The 19899-nt window shown below is 35.9% G+C and overlaps 1 protein-coding gene across 1 annotated transcript in view; it reads right to left on the bottom strand.

Moving 5' to 3' along the window:
* Positions 1-3447: 3447 nt before the first annotated feature.
* The window catches only part of LOC105496823 (meiotic double-stranded break formation protein 4), a 235908-nt gene continuing 219456 nt past the window's right edge, over positions 3448-19899 (bottom strand). Inside the window, exon 5 of the mRNA XM_011767428.3 lies at positions 3448-3813. Coding sequence (XP_011765730.2) covers positions 3544-3813 — 270 coding nt within the window. The 3' untranslated portion in view covers positions 3448-3543. The remainder of the gene's footprint in view (positions 3814-19899) is intronic.

Here is a 19899-nt window from a genome sequence, read left to right on the forward strand (position 1 = left end):
TATACAAATTTGGAAATGCAAATGACTTGTTTCCCTGCCTCTCTTGAAATATGCTGACCTTGGCTAAAAGATAACAAATATTATTAAAAAGTACAAAGCCTGTGAGATAATTGTATATATTTTTCCAAGAACAAACCAATCAGATTTGTTTTCTCTCCCCATTTTGCTATACTACAGCCTCACAGTCTACCTAAACACCTCTGGAGGGAGCTTTGTACCTTTCAGGACATTATTGTTTGAAGACAATCTGTAACTTGGCTACAGTCTTGAATAGCAAAATGCTACAACCCTGAAGAGGTCAAAGATGCTGTTCCTCTGGTTTGCTTGTAGATAGGACAACTTGTTTACAGCAGTTACAAAATCCAAAATAAGCTAATCATAAGCTAGTAATGTCCACTAACTATGAACTATACATTCATAGTTAAGCATGTATAAAGCTTTGATGACAATTGCAAAGAAGTTGTGTTTGTGAAAGTTTCCTGAAGTGCCAGGAAAGCTGCATATAACAGGCAGTGCAGTAAAGTAGGAGTGTGGAATTGGAAGATGGACTTCCTCAGGATGAAACCTAACTGCCACTTCCTGGTGTTGTGAACTTGCGCAAGCTGTTTAATATTCCTTTGCCTGAGTTCTTCATCTCTAAAACACAGATTCAGGAAATAATCGTACCTTTCTCATATAGTTGCTGGGAGAATCAAAAAGGTTAATATATGTAAAATGCTTATGTAAGTCCCTGACTATTTGGTATTATGCATATCGTACATATATATGTATAATATTACTTATTTATATATTTTATTATATAAACATAAAATATTTTATATTTACTCATAAAATTTATAATGAATAGTATATGAGTTTCAGCAAGTATCATCACTTTTTATTTCCTTCATTTTTTTTTTTTTTTTGAGACGGAGTCTCGCTCTGTCGCCCCGGCTGGAGTGCAGTGGCCGGATCTCAGCTCACTGCAAGCTCCGCCTCCCGGGTTCACACCATTCTCCTGCCTCAGCCTCCCGAGTAGCTGGGACTACAGGCGCCCGCCACCGCGCCCGGCTAGTTTTTTGTATTTTTTAGTAGAGACGGGGTTTCACCGTGTTAGCCAGGCTGGTCTCAAACTCCTGACCTGGTGATCCGCCCATCTCGGCCTCCCAAAGTGCTGGGATTACAGGCTTGAGCCACCGCGCCCGGCAATTTCCTTCATTTTTATGATCATTCTATGGTTCTCTTTATTTCCTATCCTATCTTATATCCAGTTTCAGTGCTGTCCAATTTCTACTAACTCCATTACTCTTATCCCTAAAACCTTAATTCTAAAGTTAGACATTACCTAAATATAAACTGTTATAATATTCTTAAACATTGTAATACTAGTTAAAATCATTCATTAATTCACTGCTTTACTGAAACACAGATACAAATGTCTCATTTTTATCATTTTATTTTCTTTTTGATGAGTAGATTTGGACCTTAATACTAATTTACTAATACTTACTTAATACTAATTCACTCTGATATAGACTGAAACACAGGATAATGAAAGTTTAAGTATCATATACTTGGTGGAAGTTAAATGTTTATATAAAATGGATACCAAATGGAAATAAAATGTTTCTCCATTTTGTGCATTTACAATGATCCCAATATCTTGCATCTTCTTTTATAATAAATATATTTCCTAGGCTAATTTTCAGACCTTGAAGCCTTGGAGACCACTGAAATTAATAAATTCGTTGTAGCTCCAAAAGTTTCTTGGCTGATCATTACATTGCCTGGCTGCAATGGGGAAAGGGCCATTGCTGATACTTGTGTATTTACCAATCTTCTTTAATCATAATGAAAGAAGATGAAGGTGTCATGGAAAGTGGCTTTTGTGTAATGCCATCAATTGAAATGATTTCCATTAGCCTTCACAAGCGTTCACAGGAATCAGACATTAGAAAAATCCCTCCTAATTCAAGATTTGGACTATCCTTCTTGTATTCAACTGGTACTTGTGGTGAAGTAAATTATTGGCCCTAATTACCTACCTACATCGATGATCATTGCCATGTAACTGCAAGTTCTCCCACTCAAGGTGAAGTCTGCTCCCATCACTTTTCTTTGGGCTTGACCATTTGGTGTACTTTGACCAACAAATGTGGATGAAAGTGCTAATGTGACATTTCTCAGCCTAGCCTTTTGTCTTGCTCAACTGCCACTGCCATGAGAGGAGCTTCCACTGAGAAGCTATTTCCCTCTCAGTCTGGTTCTCAGAATATGCACATGTGGAAGAGAAGAAAGCCTGACTTTTAGCAAGAAGCCAATTCCTGTGGTATGTGCAACCTGAGCAGGGTTTTTCATTAAAGTCCAGTCCAAATCAGCTGATCCTTGAGTGACCTGCATATATCTGAGAAACATTATTGTTGTATGCCACTGATATTTTATGATCATCTGTTACATAACAAAAGCTGACTGACATACATTTAGTTTCAGGATTATCAAAAAGGCATTATCTTTTCAAAAATGCTAGAAATAATTCCAAAGATAATTGTGCCAGATGACATACTTGTATATACATTATGGAATTAGCAAGATTATTTTTAATGCCAATGACATTTATGAATGCTAATTATGAAACACTATCACATATAATTAATAAAGGAAATTTATATTTTGTGTTCCCTAAGTGGCACTATAGGAAAATACGTAACATGTGCTCATTAAGTTTGTGGTTATGATTTTAATCACTGAAATGATGTCAATGAAATTGTATAACTGAAAAATTCAACCAACCAAATAACTATAAATTGCATTTTTTGATTGATGGGTATTAGAATTTATAAGGTATCTCTAGTGACTTAATTGTATACTATTTGACAATAGTATAACTATTACATATTATATATTATATATTATATATATATTAAATATTATAAATATTTAATCAACAGAATTGAAACAAGTATTTGTTGAAAAACGAAGATTTTAAACAACTAATAGTATTTTCAAAAGAGCTCGACAAATGTATTGGCCATATGAAATTGAAATAAAAAACAATTAAGTTTCCAAATGTTAAAAAAATTCTACTTCTATATGATTCTCATCTAAGATGAAAGCAATGATGTAAGTTCAACTATGTAAGAAAAAGTTTTTAAAATTGCATTTATGACCACTTATATTCCAACACTTTGTGTTGATAATGCAACTAAACTTTAAAAATCTCTTTGATTACCATTTAGCATCAATTGCATGGAAATCTTTCACAACTTCAGTATCTTTTAAGAGACAGACAATTAATGGTCCATTTTACAGAATAATAGAGCTAAACTATATTGAGTGAAATAAGATATAGTTACATGGGAATAACGATGGCATTACCAACTGAAACTGACTGATTTTAGTATAGAAATATGATTCATAAAATTTCATACAATTTAACCATTAAGTTGAATTGATAATTATATTTAGAGATCAATTCTAAAATGCTAATTAAAATACTATTGAAAATCTTTTCAGTATGAGATTTTCATATATTCCACTTTATTATGCTTCAAATGTGGTAAACTGCTAAGGAATGGAGTTATTTTTAAGAGATTCTATCTGTGCTGAGTTCAAAAGAATGCCCACTCTCCATAAATAAATAGTAAACAAAGGAAATGCATCAGAAAGTTGGAAAATAGTTTCATCATGCTTCTGAAGAAATTTCTTGATTTCTTGGTCATCATGACCTATACTTGAAGTGTTGCCTTCTTTGGTTTCCTTTTGAAGAAGCTGCTCCAGAACCCAGAACAGGTAGAAAATGTTTTCATAGCGTGACACATCATAACTCGCTTGCTCCTACAAATAAACAACAAACTCCTTTAAAAAATTGGCTATAAATTACCTAAGAAAAATGTCATATGAAGATACCAGATTTTCAGGCAAAATAAAAATATTTGATATATTTAAAACCTTCTGTCATCCTGTCACTGGTGAACAATGGGGAAATTTAAAACATTTCCTTTTTTCAAAGACTTTACAATCATGGTGAATGACTTCTCTTTCTTGCTAGTTCATGAAGCTCCAAATCCCTTCCCTGCATTCTTGCAGAGAATACTCAAATGAATCTGAGAATACCTGGCAAGGAGTCTTACCAATGACTTGGCAAGGAGTCATACCAGTGCTAAATTCAGTCTTTTGCCAAAACTTTTTAATTCATGGGACTTATTTTGATTGATATAAAACAATCCTAGAGTAGGTAGAGTCATAGTCTGTAGGTGACAAGATGTGATATCATATTGAATCTTCCTGATACAACTCAGGGAGGAGTAGCATTGAATCATATACACAGTCATGAGAAGAATGTAGATGCATCTTGTAGAACTTTTAATTTGGCCTAGATGCTTGAATGTGAGATAGATAAGTCACAGAAAGGCCTAAAAACTAGATAATAGCAAGCATAAGATGAAAGAATGGCAGAATCAGTATAAAAATGAAAACTGGCTTTATCATTAGCTAATTATGAAATGTGTCAGAAGCCCGATGAAGTGAGCAGATTGCTTATCACTCTTCTACAGTCAAGGAAATGGATCCTCTGAAAAGTAGACTAATTAGAACTCAAATCTGCAGATGCTAACCAGGGACTTTTTTTTTTTTTTATTTTCCTGATACATTTCGTTCAAGTTCATTAAGAAAGTATTAACATTGGGAAAAAAAGAAAACTCTTTTAGAACCATTTACGAAATATATTCACTGTATTAATACAAAAATGAAAGAACATTGTTTCAGAGTTGAGACAAATATATTCTTCAACAAGGTGACCCAATAAGCAGAGTAAGATATATACAGGCATACCTCATTTTAGTGTACTTTACATTATTGCACCTCCCGGATACTGCGATTTTTTCAAATTGAAGATTTGAGGCAACCCTGCATCAAACTAGTTTATCAGAGTCATTTTTCCAACATGTGCTCACTTTGTGCCACATATTGGTAATTATCACAATATTTCAAATTTTTCATTGTTACTTTATCTGTTACAGTGATCTGTGATCAGTCATCTTTGATGTTACCACTTTACTTGTTTTGAGATACCACAAACCATGCCCACATCAGATGGCGAACTTGACTGATAAGTGTGTGTGTTCTGACTGCTTCACCAATTGGCCATTATCCATTTCCCTTACTCTCCTTAGGCCTCCTTATTCTCTGAGACAAAACAATATTGAAATCAGGCCAATTAATAACCCTACAAATGGTCTCAGAGTGTTCAAGTGAAAGCTTGCCTATGTTTCATTTTAAATCAAAAACTAGAAATCATTAAGCTTAGTGAAGAAGGCATGTCAAAAGCTGAAACAGGCCAAAAGCTAGGACTCGTGCCAAAGTTAACCAGGTTGTAAATTCAAAGAAAGAGTTCTTGAAGGAAATTAAAAGTAAAGTGCTATTTCACTGAACACACAAATAATAAGAAGGGGAAACAGCCCGATTGGTAACACGGAAAAAAATGTAGTGGTCTGAATGCAATATCAAACCAATCACAACATTCACTTAAGCCAACACCTGAACCAGAGAAAAGGTCTAACTCTTCAATTTTATGAAGGCTGAGTAAGGTGAAGCTACAGAAGAAAACTCTGAAGATAGCAAAGGCTGATTCATGAGGCTTAGGGAAGAAGCCACCTTCATAACATAAAATTACAAGGTGAAGCAACAAATGCTGATACAGAAGCTGCAGAAAGTTATCAAGAAGTTACAGATAAGATAATAAAAGAAGGTGGCTACAGTTGTTCAGTGTAGATGAAACAGCCTTCTGTTAAAAGAAGATGACATCTAGGAATTTTGTAGCTACAGGGGATAAATAAATGTGTGTCTCTGCATGCGAGATGGGTCTCCTGAATACAACAAACTGATGGGTCTTGACTCTTTATCCAATTTGCCAGTCTGTGTCTTTTAATTGGACCATTTAGTCCATTTACATTTAAGGTTAATATTGTTATGTGTGAACTTGATCCTGTCATTTTGATATTAGCTGGTTATTTTGCTTGTTAATTGATGCAGTTTCTTCCTAGCATTGATCGTCTTTACATTTTGGCATGTTTTTGCAATGGCTGGTACCGGTTGTTCCTTTCCATGTTTAGTGCCTCCTTCAGGGTCTCTTGTAAGGCAGGCCTGGTGGTCACAAAATCTCTAAGCATTTGCTTGTTGTAAAGGATTTCATTTCTCCTTCACTTATGTAACTTAGTGTGGCTGCATATGAAATTCTGGGTTGAAAATTCTTTTCTTTAAGAATGTTGAATATTGGCCCCTATTCTCTTCTGGCTTGGAGAGTTTCTGCCGAGAGATCTGCTGTTAGTCTGATGGGCTTCCCTTTGTGTGTAAGCTGACCTTTCTCTCTGGCTGCCCTTAACATTTTTTCCTTCATTTCAACTTTGGTGAATCTGACAATTATGTGTCTTGGAGTTGCTCTTCTCGAGGAGTATCTTTGTGGTGTTCTCTGTATTTCCTGAATTTGAATGTTGGCCTGCCTTACTAGATTGGGGAAGTTCTCCTGGATGATATCCTGAAGAGTGTTTTCCAGCTTGGTTCCATTTTCCCCCTCACTTTCAGGCACACCAATCAGACGTAGATTTGGTCTTTTCACACAATCCCATATTTCTTGCAGGCTTTGTTCATTTCTTTTAAGTCTTTTTTCTCTAGACTTCTCTTCTCACTTCATTTCATTCATTTGATCTTCAATCATTGATACTCTTTCTTCTAGTTGATTAAGTCGGTTACTGAAGCTTGTGCATTTGTCATGTAGTTCTCGTGTTATGGTTTTCATCTCTATCAGTTCTTTTAAGGTCTTCTCTGCATTGATTATTCTAGTTATCCATTCATCCATTCTTTTTTCAAAGTTTTTAGTTTCTTTACACTGGTTGTGTAGATTCTCTTTTAGCTCTGAGAAGTTTGATTGACGGAAGCTTTCTTCTCTCAACTCATCAAAGTCATTCTCCGTCCAGCTTTGTTCCGTTGCTGGTGATGAGCTGCGTTCCTTTGGAGGGGGAGATGAGCTCTGATTTTTTGAATTTCCAGCTTTTCTGCCCTGCTTTTTCCCCATCTTTGTGGTTTTATCTGCCTTTGGTCTTTGATGCTGGTGATGTACTGATGGGGTTTTTGTGTGGGGGTCCTTTCTGTTTGTTAGTTTTCCTTCTAACAGTCAGGACCCTCAGCTGTATGTCTGTTGGAGTTTGCTTGAGGTCCACTGCAGACCCTCTTTGCCTGGGTATCAGCAGCAGAGGCTGCAGACATAGAATACTGCTGAACAGCGAGTATTGCTGTCTGATTCTTACCCTGGAAGTTTTGTCTCAGGGGTGTATCCCGCCGTGGGAGGTGTAAGGTGTTGGTCTGCACCTAGTGGGGGATGTCTCCCAGGGGTCAGGGACCCACTTGAGCTGGCAGTCTGTCCATTCTCAGATCTCAACTTCTGTGCCGGGAGATCCACGGCTCTCTTCAAAGCTGTCAGACAGGGGCATTTACCTCTGCAGAGGTTTCTGCTGCTTTTTGTTTAGCTATGCCCTGTCCCCAGAGGAGGAGTCTACAGAGGCAGGCTGGCCTCCTTGAGCTGTGGTGGGCTCCACTCAATTCAAGCTTCCTGGCAGCTTTGTTTACCTACTTAAGCCTCAGCAATGGCGGGCGCCCCTCCCCCAGCCTCACTGCCATCTTGCAGTTAGATCTCAGACTGCTGTGCTAGCATTGAGGGAGGCTCCATGGGCATGGGACCCTCCCGGCCAGGTGTGGGATATAATCTCCTGGTATGCCCTTTGCTAAGACCCTTGGTAAAGTGCAGTATTAGGGTGGGAGTTACCCGATTTTCCAGGTGTTGTGTGTCTCAATTTCCTTTGGCTAGGAAAAGGAATTCCCTTCCTTCTTGCGCTTCCCAGGTGAGGCGATGCCTTGCCCTGCTTCAGCTCTTGCTGGTCAGGCTGCACCCGCAGACCAGCGCCAACTGTCCGACATGCCCCAGTGAGATGAACCCAGTACCTCAGTTGAAAATGCAGAAATCACCCATCTTCTGTGTCACTCATGCTGGGAGCTGGAGGCTGGAGCTGTTCCTATTCGGTCATCTTGGGCATGCCCCTGTGCCACAATTTCTTAATCCAGTCTGTCAATGATGGACATTTGTTTTGGTTCCAAGTCTTTGCTATTGTGAATAGTACTGCAATAAACATACGTGTGCATGTATCTTCATAGGAGCATGATTTATAATCCTTTAGGTATATACCCAGTAATGGGATAGCTGGGTCAAGTGGTACTTCTAGTTCTAGATCCTTGAGGAATCACCACACTGTCTTCCACAATGGTTGAACTAGTTTACAGTCCCACCAACAAAAAAAGTGTTCCTATTTCTCCACATCCTCTCCAGCACCTGTTGTTTCCTGACTTTTTAATGATTGCCATTCTAACTGGTGTCAGATGGTATCTCATTTCAGTTTTGATTTGCATTTCCCTGATGGCTAGTAATGATAAGCATTTTTTCATGTGTCTGTTGACTGCATAAATGTCTTCTTTTGAGAAGCGTCTGTTCAAATCCTTTGCCCACTTTTTGATGGGATTTTTTTTTTCTTGTAAATTTGAGTTCTTTGTAGGTTCTGGATATTAGACTTTTGTCAGATGAGTAGATTGCAAAAATTTTCTCCCATTCTGTAGGTTGCCTGTGCACTCTCATGGTAGTTTCTTTTGCTGTGCAGAAGCTCTTCAGTTTAATTAGATCCCATTTGTCAATTTTGGCTTTTGTTGCCATTGCTTTTGGTGTTTTAAACATGAAGTCCTTGCCCATACCTATGTCCTGAATGGTATTACCTAGCCTTTCTTCGAGGGTTTTTATGGTTTTAGGTCTAACTTTAAGTCTCTAATCCATCTTGAATTAATTTTTGTATAAGGTGTAAGGAAGGGATCCAGTTTCAGCTTTCTACTTATGGCTAGCCAATTTTCCCAGCACCTTTTATTGAATAGGGAATCCTTTCCCCATTTCTTGTTTTTGTCAGGTTTGTCAAAGATTAGATGGTTGCAGATGTATGGTATTATTTCTGAGGGCTCTGTTCTGTTCCATTGGTCTATACTTCTGTTTCAGTACCAGTACCATGCTGTTTTGGTTACTGTAGCCTTGTAGTATAGTTTGAAGTCAGGTAGTGTGATGCCTCCAGCTTTGTTCTTTTGGCTTAGGATTGTCTTGGCAATGTGGGGTCTTTTTGGTTCCATATGAACTTTAAAGTAGTTTTTTCCAATTATGTGAAGAAAGTTATTAGTAGCTTGATGGGGATGGCATTGGATCTATAAATTACTTTGGGCACTATGGCCATTTTCACGATATTGATTCCTCCTATCCATGAGCATGGAATGTTCTTCCATTTGTTTGTGTCCTCTTTTATTTCACTGAGCAGTGCTTTGTAGTTCTCCTTGAAGAGTCCTTCACATCCCTTGTAAGTTGGATTCCTAGGTATTTTATTCTCTTTGAGGCAATTGTGAATGGGAGTTCACTCATGATTTGGCTCTCTGTTTGTCTGTTATTGGTGTATAAGAATGCTAATGACTTTTGTACATTGATTTTGTATCGTGAGACTTTGCTGAAGTTGCTCATCAGCTTAAGGAGATTTTGGGCTGAGACGATGGGGTTTTCTAAATATACAATCATGTCATCTGCAAACATGAACTCTCATTGTAAAGAGATCAAGAATTTATATCAATGTGGCATCTATTTTATCACCATATCCACCAGTCTGCTCAATCCAGTGACCAAGAAAGTGATAAATGTGAGCGAAATCACAGGATGTTTCACCAAAGAAATGTGTGAAGATAAATTTTTAAGGCACTTGGGATTTAATCTATGATGATATTGTGCTATACAGTAAAAGAGCACATTACTTAGGGATCAGAAAATCACATCAACTTTCCTCTAGAATAGACTTGAACAAGTTTATCCATCTGACATTATTCAGATAAGCAGAGAATATGTTTAAATAATGAAATCAAGATAGTTTTGTAAATATTGTGTTACATTAGGGTGTTGGAGATAGGGAATTGGTTGATTGGACCTTTTTTCAGTTGTTCATATCTCATAAGACTCTTTTTAACACACACACCCTGAAGAAGGCCTTTCAGGGCCTTATGATATTAGAAAAGCTTTAAAATAATCAATTCATATTTAGATTCCTTAGTACCATCCTTCTATGTGAAAAGGAATTATCTTCTAGATTACTACTGTCTATGAAGGACTTTCTTGATGGGGAAATATAGATAATGATGCATTCTCAGGTTCTTTACATATCTCTAGATGTGCAATTCATAATGAGCTTGAAATGGCTTCAATAATTCACCACAGTGTAGTACTTCAATAATACTAATAAATAATATTAGTAATTTTTCTCTAGATACAAAGTAGTTTAAGAGTTGAGACTGTATTTTTTCACTTTGGGTAAAAATATGACAGTAATGATAATGATAACAGATAGTAGATAACACTTATTTGAAAATGTATACTCCTATGCTCTGGTTAAATATATAATCTTATTCTCCCAGCAACCCAATAGAGGAGTTATTGTTACTATTTCCAAGTTTTAGATGAGGAAAAGGAAGTTTACAAAGGTTAAATAACTTTCCCAGATCATATAGCTAGTAAATGACTGAACTGGGATTTAATAAAGATATTAATATATGTTAATTTGATATTATTCCTTTACAAAGAAGGAATTCCCCACAAAGAATGTTACTTACAAAGTAATATTCTAGTTTCTCAAAGATCTCAACCAACAAGGGCCTCTGCCACATATGTCCTTATTGGGAGTCTCAGTAGATGTTTGTGTCAGACAAATACAAATCATCATTTTCTTTTTGTGATTCCTGTACAAACTCCTCTTCGCAGACCATTTTTTCAGTTTACTCATTTTGCTATTACCTTGTTATATAAATTCAGCTTCAAGAAACAGATTTGTGAAAAATAAAATAATGAGAAAATCATTATTTTTAAATAAGTCATACAATGACAAATAGATTTTTTTTTAATTTTATGTTTTACATATATATATATATATTTCTTTCACGTATACTTATGTACACAACTTGCATACTTGTTGAACTGTTTCCGATAGGAAAAAACGGTAAAATGTCAAGATCTAAAGTACTAACAGTTTCAGAACTTTTCATCAAAGTTACCACACATATTAAACATAAATCCTTTAGAACTAGTCTCCTGGATTCAACATTTTAGGCAGATAATACTATTATCTGTATAAAGCAAAATGGATTAATACTTATTGAGTCTTTTCCATCCTTCTTTTATGGGCACTTGTATCAAAAGATGATTCACCAATCTATACCCCTCACTCCCTTTGTGCCCTGCCTCACAATTCTGCTCTAGGAAATTTCTCCTAATTAACCATACTCTGCTCTAACCAGAGCTTTACACTCCCTCAATATAGGCCCAACACCTAGGTTATGGGGAGAGAGAAAGAATATAACACAACCTTTGGAAGAAACATACTTTTAAACCATATGTGCTTCTGTTGTAATCATGATTTTATATATGTAAGTATGTATATAACCTGCATGTGATTTTTTGACTCTGTTCTTGAGCATTTGAGCATTGTTGCAAGCATGGTCAATGCTCTACTGCACTGGGCCCCTAGCCTAGCCCCTGCTTATTTGTTAGCTGCTTTGTTGCTTTCTCCTATGCTTCAGAAGTTTCAAGCTAGTTAGTAAATGACTTATAGAGAGTTAACTTCATCCCCCTAGAATTCAGGACTAAAATTGACTGCCTTCTTTACTTTCTACTAAATAACAAAGGGTAATTTATTAAAAGTCAGGGTAAGTTTCCTACTGAATTATCATGGTGACAACTGACCTTTTCCTTTAAAGTACCATGTTGAATGTAATCTTTTAGAGACAACTCATTTTAGTTGTTATTACTTCTGTCCTATAAAATCTGGAACAAAGGATACCGACCCAGTGGTATATTATATTCAGTGAACGTTTAGTTTAACATTTATATTATGTGGCTATACTCCTTGACTTAATTTTCTGCTCTGTCATATTCTAAATATTCAAATATATCTGTAATATTCTAAATACTCAAATATTTGTTTCCCTTATCATGTGCCATATGTTGCACATTCTTTATTCATTCTTTTTCCCTCTGTCATCATTATTTTTATCTGACTGGGTTGTTTCAAACAACCTGTTTTCAAGGTCTGGATTTTGAAATTCTGCTTGATCTAATTGATTGAAGCTTTCAAATATATTTTGTATTTTATTCAATGAATTATTCAGTTCTAAAAATTCTCTTAAGTTCTTTTTAATGATACCTATTTCAGTGATATATTTCTCATTCATATCATGAATTACTTTTTCTGATTTCTTTGTATTATTTGTGTTCTATCTCACTGAGCTTTTTTTAAATTGATATTTTGAATTCTTGTTCCAGGATTTCATAAATTTATTTTCCATAATAATTTGATGCTGGAGGATTACTGTGTTTATTTGGAGGCACAATCTTTCCTTTTATCATGTTTCTTGTGTCCTTACTTTGATATATGAACATCTGGTATATGAGTGGCTTTTCCCATTTTTGAAATTTGTTTTTTAGATGACTTTTTCCTAAAGATAAATCCATTATTTTGGTTGTATTAGGCACATAGTGTTGCTTAGTTTGGGTGATGTTGATCAGATTCTGGGTGCATCCATTGTGTGGTCTTCATATGATTTTTTCAGCTCTAAACAGTATTAGTATTTTTTCTTATTTTTCAATGGCTTTACCTACTAATTTTACATAGTATTCTAAATCTTTGTTGTCAACAATGTTTATAGCATCTTAACCAAAAGAAGATTCCATATCAAGAACCCACTTTCTTTGCTTATCCATTAGAAACCAGTATGTATCCATTCAAGTTTTATTATGAGATTGCAGCAATTCAATCACATTTTCAGGCTCCATGTCTAATTCTATTACACTTGCTATTTTCACCACATCTGCAGTGACCTCCTCCACTGAAGTCCTGAAGCCATCAAAGTCATTCAATAAGGGTTAGGGTCGAATTCTTCCAAACTCCTGTTAATATTGATATTTTGTATTTCTTTCATGAATTACACATTTTCTTAATGACATCTAGAATGGTGAATCCCTTTCAGAAGGTTTCCAATTTACTTTGCTCATATTCATCACAGGAATCAATATCCAAGTTAGCTATGGCCTTATAAAATAAGTTTCTTTAAAAAGACTTATAAATACAAATTACTTCTTGATCCATGGGCTGCAAAATAGATGTTTGTAGACATTAAAACATTAATATCTTTATGCATCCATCAGAATTCTTGGATGATCAGGTGCATTGCCAATGAGCAGTAATCTTTTGAAAGGAATATTTTTTTCTGAGCAGTAAGTCTCAACAGTAGGCTTAAAATATTCAATAAACAATGCTTTCATCCAGGCTTATTGTTTTATTGATAGATTTCAGCCAGAGTAGATTTAGCATAATACTTAAGGGTTCTAGAATTGTTGGAATGATATATGTGCACTGACTTCAAATTCAAGCCACCAACTGCATTAATCTTTAACAGTAAAGTCAGCCAATCCTTTGAAACTAAGCGTCATAGGCTCAAAATAAAGGAATGGAGGAAGATCTACCAAACAAATGGAAAACAAAAACAGATCAAGGGTTGCAATCCTAGTTTTTGATAAAACAGACTTGAAACCATCAAAGATCAAAAGAGACAAAGAAGGCCATTACATAGTGGCAAAGGGATCAATTCATCAGGAAGAGCTAACTATCCTAAATATATATGCACCCAATACAGGAGCACCCAGATTCATAAAGCAAGTCCTTAGAGACTTACAAAGAGACTTAGACTTCCATAAAATAATAATGGGAGAATTTAACACCCCACTGTCAACATTAGACAGATCAAAGAGACAGAAAGTTAACAAGGATATCCAGGAATTGAATTCAACTCTGCACCAAGCGGACCTAATAGACATCTACAGAACTCTTCACCCCAAATCAACAGAATATAAATTCTTCTCAGCACCACATGACACTTATTTCAAAATTGACCACATAGTTGGAAGTAAAGTACTCCTCAGCAAATGTAAAACAACAGAAATTATAACAAATTGTCTCTCAGACCACAGTGCAATCAAACTAGAACTCAGAACTAAGAAACTCAATCAAAACCGCTCAACTACATGGAAACTGAACAACCAGCTCCTGAATGACTACTGCGTACAAAACAAAATGAAGGCAGAAATAAACATGTTCTTTGAAACCAATGAGAACAAAGATACAACATATCAGAATCTCTGGGACACATTTAAAGCAGTGTGTAGAGGGAAATTTATAGCACTAAATGCCCACAGGAGAAAGCAGAAAAGATCTAAAATTGACACTCTAATATCACAATTAAAAGAACTAAAGAAGCAAGAGCAAACACATTCAAAAGCTAGCAGAAGGCAAGAAATAACTAAGATCAGAGCAGAACTGAAGGAGATAGAGACACAAAACACCCTCCAAAAAGTCAATGAATCCAGGAGCTGATTTTTTGAAAAGATCAACAAAATTTGAACATATGCAAATAAATAAATGTAATCCAGCATATAAACAGAACCAAAGACAAAAACCACATGATTATCTCAATAGATGCAGAAAAGGCCTTTGACAAAATTCAACAGCCCTTCATACGAAAAACTCTCAATAAATTCGGTATTGATGGAACGTATCTCAAAATAATAAGAGCAATTTATGACAAACCCACAACCAATATCATATTGAATGGGCAAAAACTGGAAGCATTCCCTTTGAAAACTGGCACAAGACAGGGATGCCCTCTCTCACCATTCCTATTCAACACAATGTTGGAAGTTCTGGCTAGGGCAATCAGGTAAGAGAAAGAAAGAAAGGGTATTCAGTTAGGAAAACAAGAAGTCAAATTGTCCCTGTTTGCAGATGACATGATTGTATATTTAAAAAACCCCATGTCTCAGCCCAGAATCTCCTTAAGCTGATAAGCAACTTCAGCAAAGTCTCTGGATACAGAATCAATCTGCAAAAATCACAGGCATTCTTATACACCAGTAACACAGAAACAGAGAGTCAAATCATGAGTGAACTCCCATTCACAATTGCTTCAAAGAGAATAAAATACCTAGGAATCCAACTTACAAGGGATGTAAAGGACCTCTTCAAGGAGAACTACAAACCACTGCTCAGTGAAATAAAAGAGGACACAAACAAATGGAAGAACATACCATGCTCATGGATAGGAAGAATCAATATTGTGAAAATGGCCATACTGCCCATGGTAATTTGTAGATTCAATGCCATCCCCATCAAGCTACCCATGACTTTCTTCACATAATAGGAAAAAAATACTTTAAAGTTCATATGGAACCAAAAAAGACCCCACATTGCCAAGACAATCCTAAGCCAAAAGAACAAAGCTGGAGGCATCATGCTACCTGACTTCAAACTATACTATAAGGCTACAGTAACCAAAACAGCATGGTACTGGTACCAAAACAGAGATATAGACCAATGGAACAGAACAGAGCCCTCAGAAATAAAACCACACATCGACGACCATCTGATCTTTGACAAACCTGACAAAAACAAGAAATGGGGAAAGGATTCCCTATTTAATAAATGGCACTGGGAAAACTGGCTAGCCTTAAGTAGAAAGCTGAAACTGGATCCTTTCCTTACTCCTTTTACGAAAATTAATTCAAGAAGGATTAGAGACTTAAATGTTAGACCTAAAATCATAAAAACCCTAGAAGAAAGCCTAGGTAATACCATTCAGGACATAGGCATGGGCAAGGACTTCATATCTAAAACACCAGAAGCAACAGCAACAAAAGCCCAAATTGACAAATAGGATCTAATTAAAGAGCTTCTGCACAGCAAAAGTAACTACCATCAGAGTGAACAGGCAACCTACAGAATGGGAGGAAATTTTTGCAATCTACTCATCTGACAAAGGGCTAATATCCAGAACCTACAAAGAATGCAATCAAATTTACAGAATAAAACAAACAACCCCATCAAAAAGTGGGCAAAGGATATGAACAGACACTTCTCAAAAGAAGAAATTCATACAGCCAACAGACACATGAAAAAATGCTCATCATCACTGGCCACCAGAGAAATGCAAATCAAAACCACAATGAGATACCATCTGACACCAGTTAGAATGGCAATCATTTAAAAAGTCAGGAAACAACAGGTGCTGGAGAGGATGTGGAGAAATAGGAACACTTTTACACTGCTGGTGGGACTGTAAACTAATTCAACCATTGTGGAAAACAGTGTGTCGATTCCTCAAAGATCTAGAACTAGAAATATCATATGACCCCATTACTGGGGATATACCCAAAGGATTATAAGTCATGCTGCTATAAAGACACATGCACACGTATGTTTATTGAGGCACTATTCACAATAGCAAAGACTTGGAATCGACCCAAATGTCCATCAGTGACAGACTGGATTAAGAAAATGTGGCACACATACACCATGGAATACTATGCAGCCATAAAAAAGGACGAGTTCATGTCCTTTGTAGGGACATGGATGCAGCTGGAAACCATCATTCTTAGCAAACTATCGCAAGAACAGAAAACAAAACACCGCATGTTCTCACTCATAGGTGGGAACTGAACAATGAGATCACTTGGACTCGGGAAGGGGATCATCACATACTGGGTCCTATTGTGGGTAGGGGGTAGGGGGAGGGATAGCATTAGGAGATATACCTAATGTAAATGATGAGTTAATGGGTGCAGCACACCAACATGGCTCATGTATACATATGTAACAAACCTGCACTTTGTGTACATATACCCTAGAACTTAAAGTATAATAAAAAAGAAAAAAAAAAATAGGGTTTGCATTCCTCTGTTCTCACAGATCTCTTGAGTCAACGTTCAAAAACTGTACCTTGCAGCTACACTACTTTCTCAGCATCACTGTCTTAATTATGGGGCTGTCAACCCCACTTATAAGAAACTTTCCCTGTTTTATACTATGATATTACAATCTAAAGCTGGAAATCTTTTTCAAGTACATATGAAAAGTAAATAGATCATTTGTTAGTCTGGACTTCCATCATCACAGTAGTTCTTAACAAAACAATACTGATCAATCTGTTTATTAATACAGGGTTTATTATGTGAAAGAACAGGGCTCAGAAACTGGAATAAAAGCAGCTAAATTCTCTAAGGACTGACTCAGCTGGTGGTACTTCGGAATTTAAAACTTTACATATCCGTCTGCGTTTCTCTACTCCCTCCCTTCTGTCCTATCACAAATATTTATTGGGTACTCTCATGTATCTAACTCAAGGGTAGGTGCTGGGGATACAGGGATGAATAGTACATGATCTCCACCTTTAAGAGTCCCTAGTATATATCTAGGGAGATAAAGAAGTAAATAAATAATGGCAATGCAGAGTGCATGCTGTAAATTATAAAAGAACTCTAAAGGGAATAGTCATAGGGTGGCAGAAGACGCTGAAGGGCAGGAAATGAGCTGAACTATGAGTGATGATCCAGCAGACTCAATTCCTTCTAGAGTATGGCAGCATTCTTCAGGAGAGGTGACTTGAAAATTGCTGTTGGTATAGGAAAAACGTCTGTTTGGCTGCTACCAAGGAGTATCTGCTCTGCTTAGTGATGATGCATTGGGGCAAGGAGGAGGCAGAGAACTTAAAGGAAGAGTAGGGAGAGGTGTTGTTAATCTCTGAAACAACTCAGAATAATCCTTACAATTTAGCCTTTTATAGGACAATGGAATCAGATGTCCCTGATGTGGGCAGTCAAGGGCCAAATCAGTTTTATGTGTTAACAAAATCTCAAAGAGTGTGTTGGCGTCCATGAGGTCTATAATTACTTTAATTTATACTTATCTCTCTGAAGGAAGATATGTATAGACAAGAGGAAGCATAAAAGCAGTATTCTTGGGAAAGAATGCAATATTTCACTGTGTTAGGCTACTAATCAAGACAGAGCTAGAGAAAAGAAATCAAAGCTGGTGAAATATATGGTATATATTGAAAAGTAGAGATCTGTATGTCCATTATTGATAGAAAACAAATGTTTAAATATCCAGTGAAGGTAAAATCAACAGGAAATATTCTGCCTAGGACTCTATGTATTTTCTATAACAGCATCAAACTCTGCCCAACCAGGCAAAATACAGGAGCCAGATTTGTTGGAGAAGCATCAGTGACTGCCCAGCCAGGCAAAAGCTACAGGCTAAAATCATTTCCTAGGTAGTGCTTAAACTTTGAAAAGTTTACCAAAGTGAGCAGGTATAATTTTTAGGAGCAGTGGATACAAAACCCATGATTAGTGACAACAAGATTGGCTCACAAGAGAGCAGAACCTTTCCAATAACTTTGTTTAGAAATTGAAAGCAAATTTTATTGACCTCAGACTATTACATTACAAAAGACAACTGAATAGAGCTGACTCAAAGAAATTAAAAGGCATCATATTTGTCCCATTTTATTCCTATTTTTACTATGTATCATCACTAATTCGATACAATCAGTTTATCAGAACATGACATGAAAGACTTAGTGAACTGCACAACAAAAGAAAAGAAGAAAAAAGCTGTATGTATTCTGTATTCTTACAGACACTTGTATTGTTTTTTTTTTTAATTCAATCAATCACCATTCACCACACCTGCCTTTCTTAATCAAGTTTTTTGAGGTATAATTTAGGTACAGTGTAATTCACCTTGTCAGGTCTTTATGTACTAATTTTGATAAATTACTTTTTAGAACAAAGAAATATCACAATATTAAAAATTTCTGCATAAAGAAAAAGTAATCATACTTCAAGTATATATTATTCAATATTTCAAACACTTTGCCACATTCTACATAATTTTTATTAAGAAATATATACACCATTCAGTAAGTCTGCTTCTAACTACAATTCATAAAATACTTCACATTTAACTATAATTTTGTTGCCTGAAGATAATCTAGAGAATTTTTTCCACTTAATAAACAGTAAACATATTTTCTCTTAGTTATGATTTTCCTTTCTTAAAATAATTTAAACTTTTGTTTTAGATTCAGGGGTTACATGAGCAGGTTTGTTATATGGGAGAAAATTTTTTAAAAAGTTTCATATGTAATACAAAAAGCTCTGGAGAAGGAACTAGACTTCAAACTATGAGATAGTTTCTCTAATTTAACTATTTTCATAATCTTCATGTTAAGAAACAGCTGGGGCAATTTATCTGTCACAGAAAAAGCCAAATGGTCCCAGAAAAAGCTTTCTTGTGTTAGTGGCTGGCAAGAGTTATTATCTGATTATAAATGTCTTTAAAAAAGGAGTATATAAAAAGAAAGGAACTTTGCCTCATTGATGTTTTTATAGATTCTCTTCAAATAACACTTCCTTAGTGGCTAAGTCAAGCACAGTGCTAAGACAGAAATTACACAACAATCAATAAAGAGTACAGTTTTGTATCCTTTAGACCTTACCATTCATGGTGGCGTTACATATGTAAATAATTATAGAACAATATGATATGTCTGTAAGATGGTTATGTCCAGAGTGTTACTGTAATAGTGTTATGAGGTATAGTCTAAAGGAAGTCAACACTCAGCAAATCTCTGTTTAGAAAATCAAACTAGCAAAATCTTCAAAGTACAACTAAATACATTCTGGGAAATTCACATTAACTTAATTGCTCGGAAAATAATGAAAATAGGAGAACAACTACTTAGGATGCCTATGTTAACACACACTTTTTAAAAAGTGGTTCTTGTAGCCTTTTAAGATAGCTGTCGAGCGGCACCCGGCACTCACCTTCTCTACAAAGCAGGAGCAAAAACAGTCATCAAATAGAGTGTCTAACAGAGAACATTGGGATGCAGCAGGGCAATGACAGAGAACCTCTAAAGCAT

This window comes from Macaca nemestrina, chromosome 5, assembly GCF_043159975.1.
Source record: "Macaca nemestrina isolate mMacNem1 chromosome 5, mMacNem.hap1, whole genome shotgun sequence".
In the NCBI taxonomy this organism is placed as follows: domain Eukaryota; kingdom Metazoa; phylum Chordata; class Mammalia; order Primates; family Cercopithecidae; genus Macaca; species Macaca nemestrina.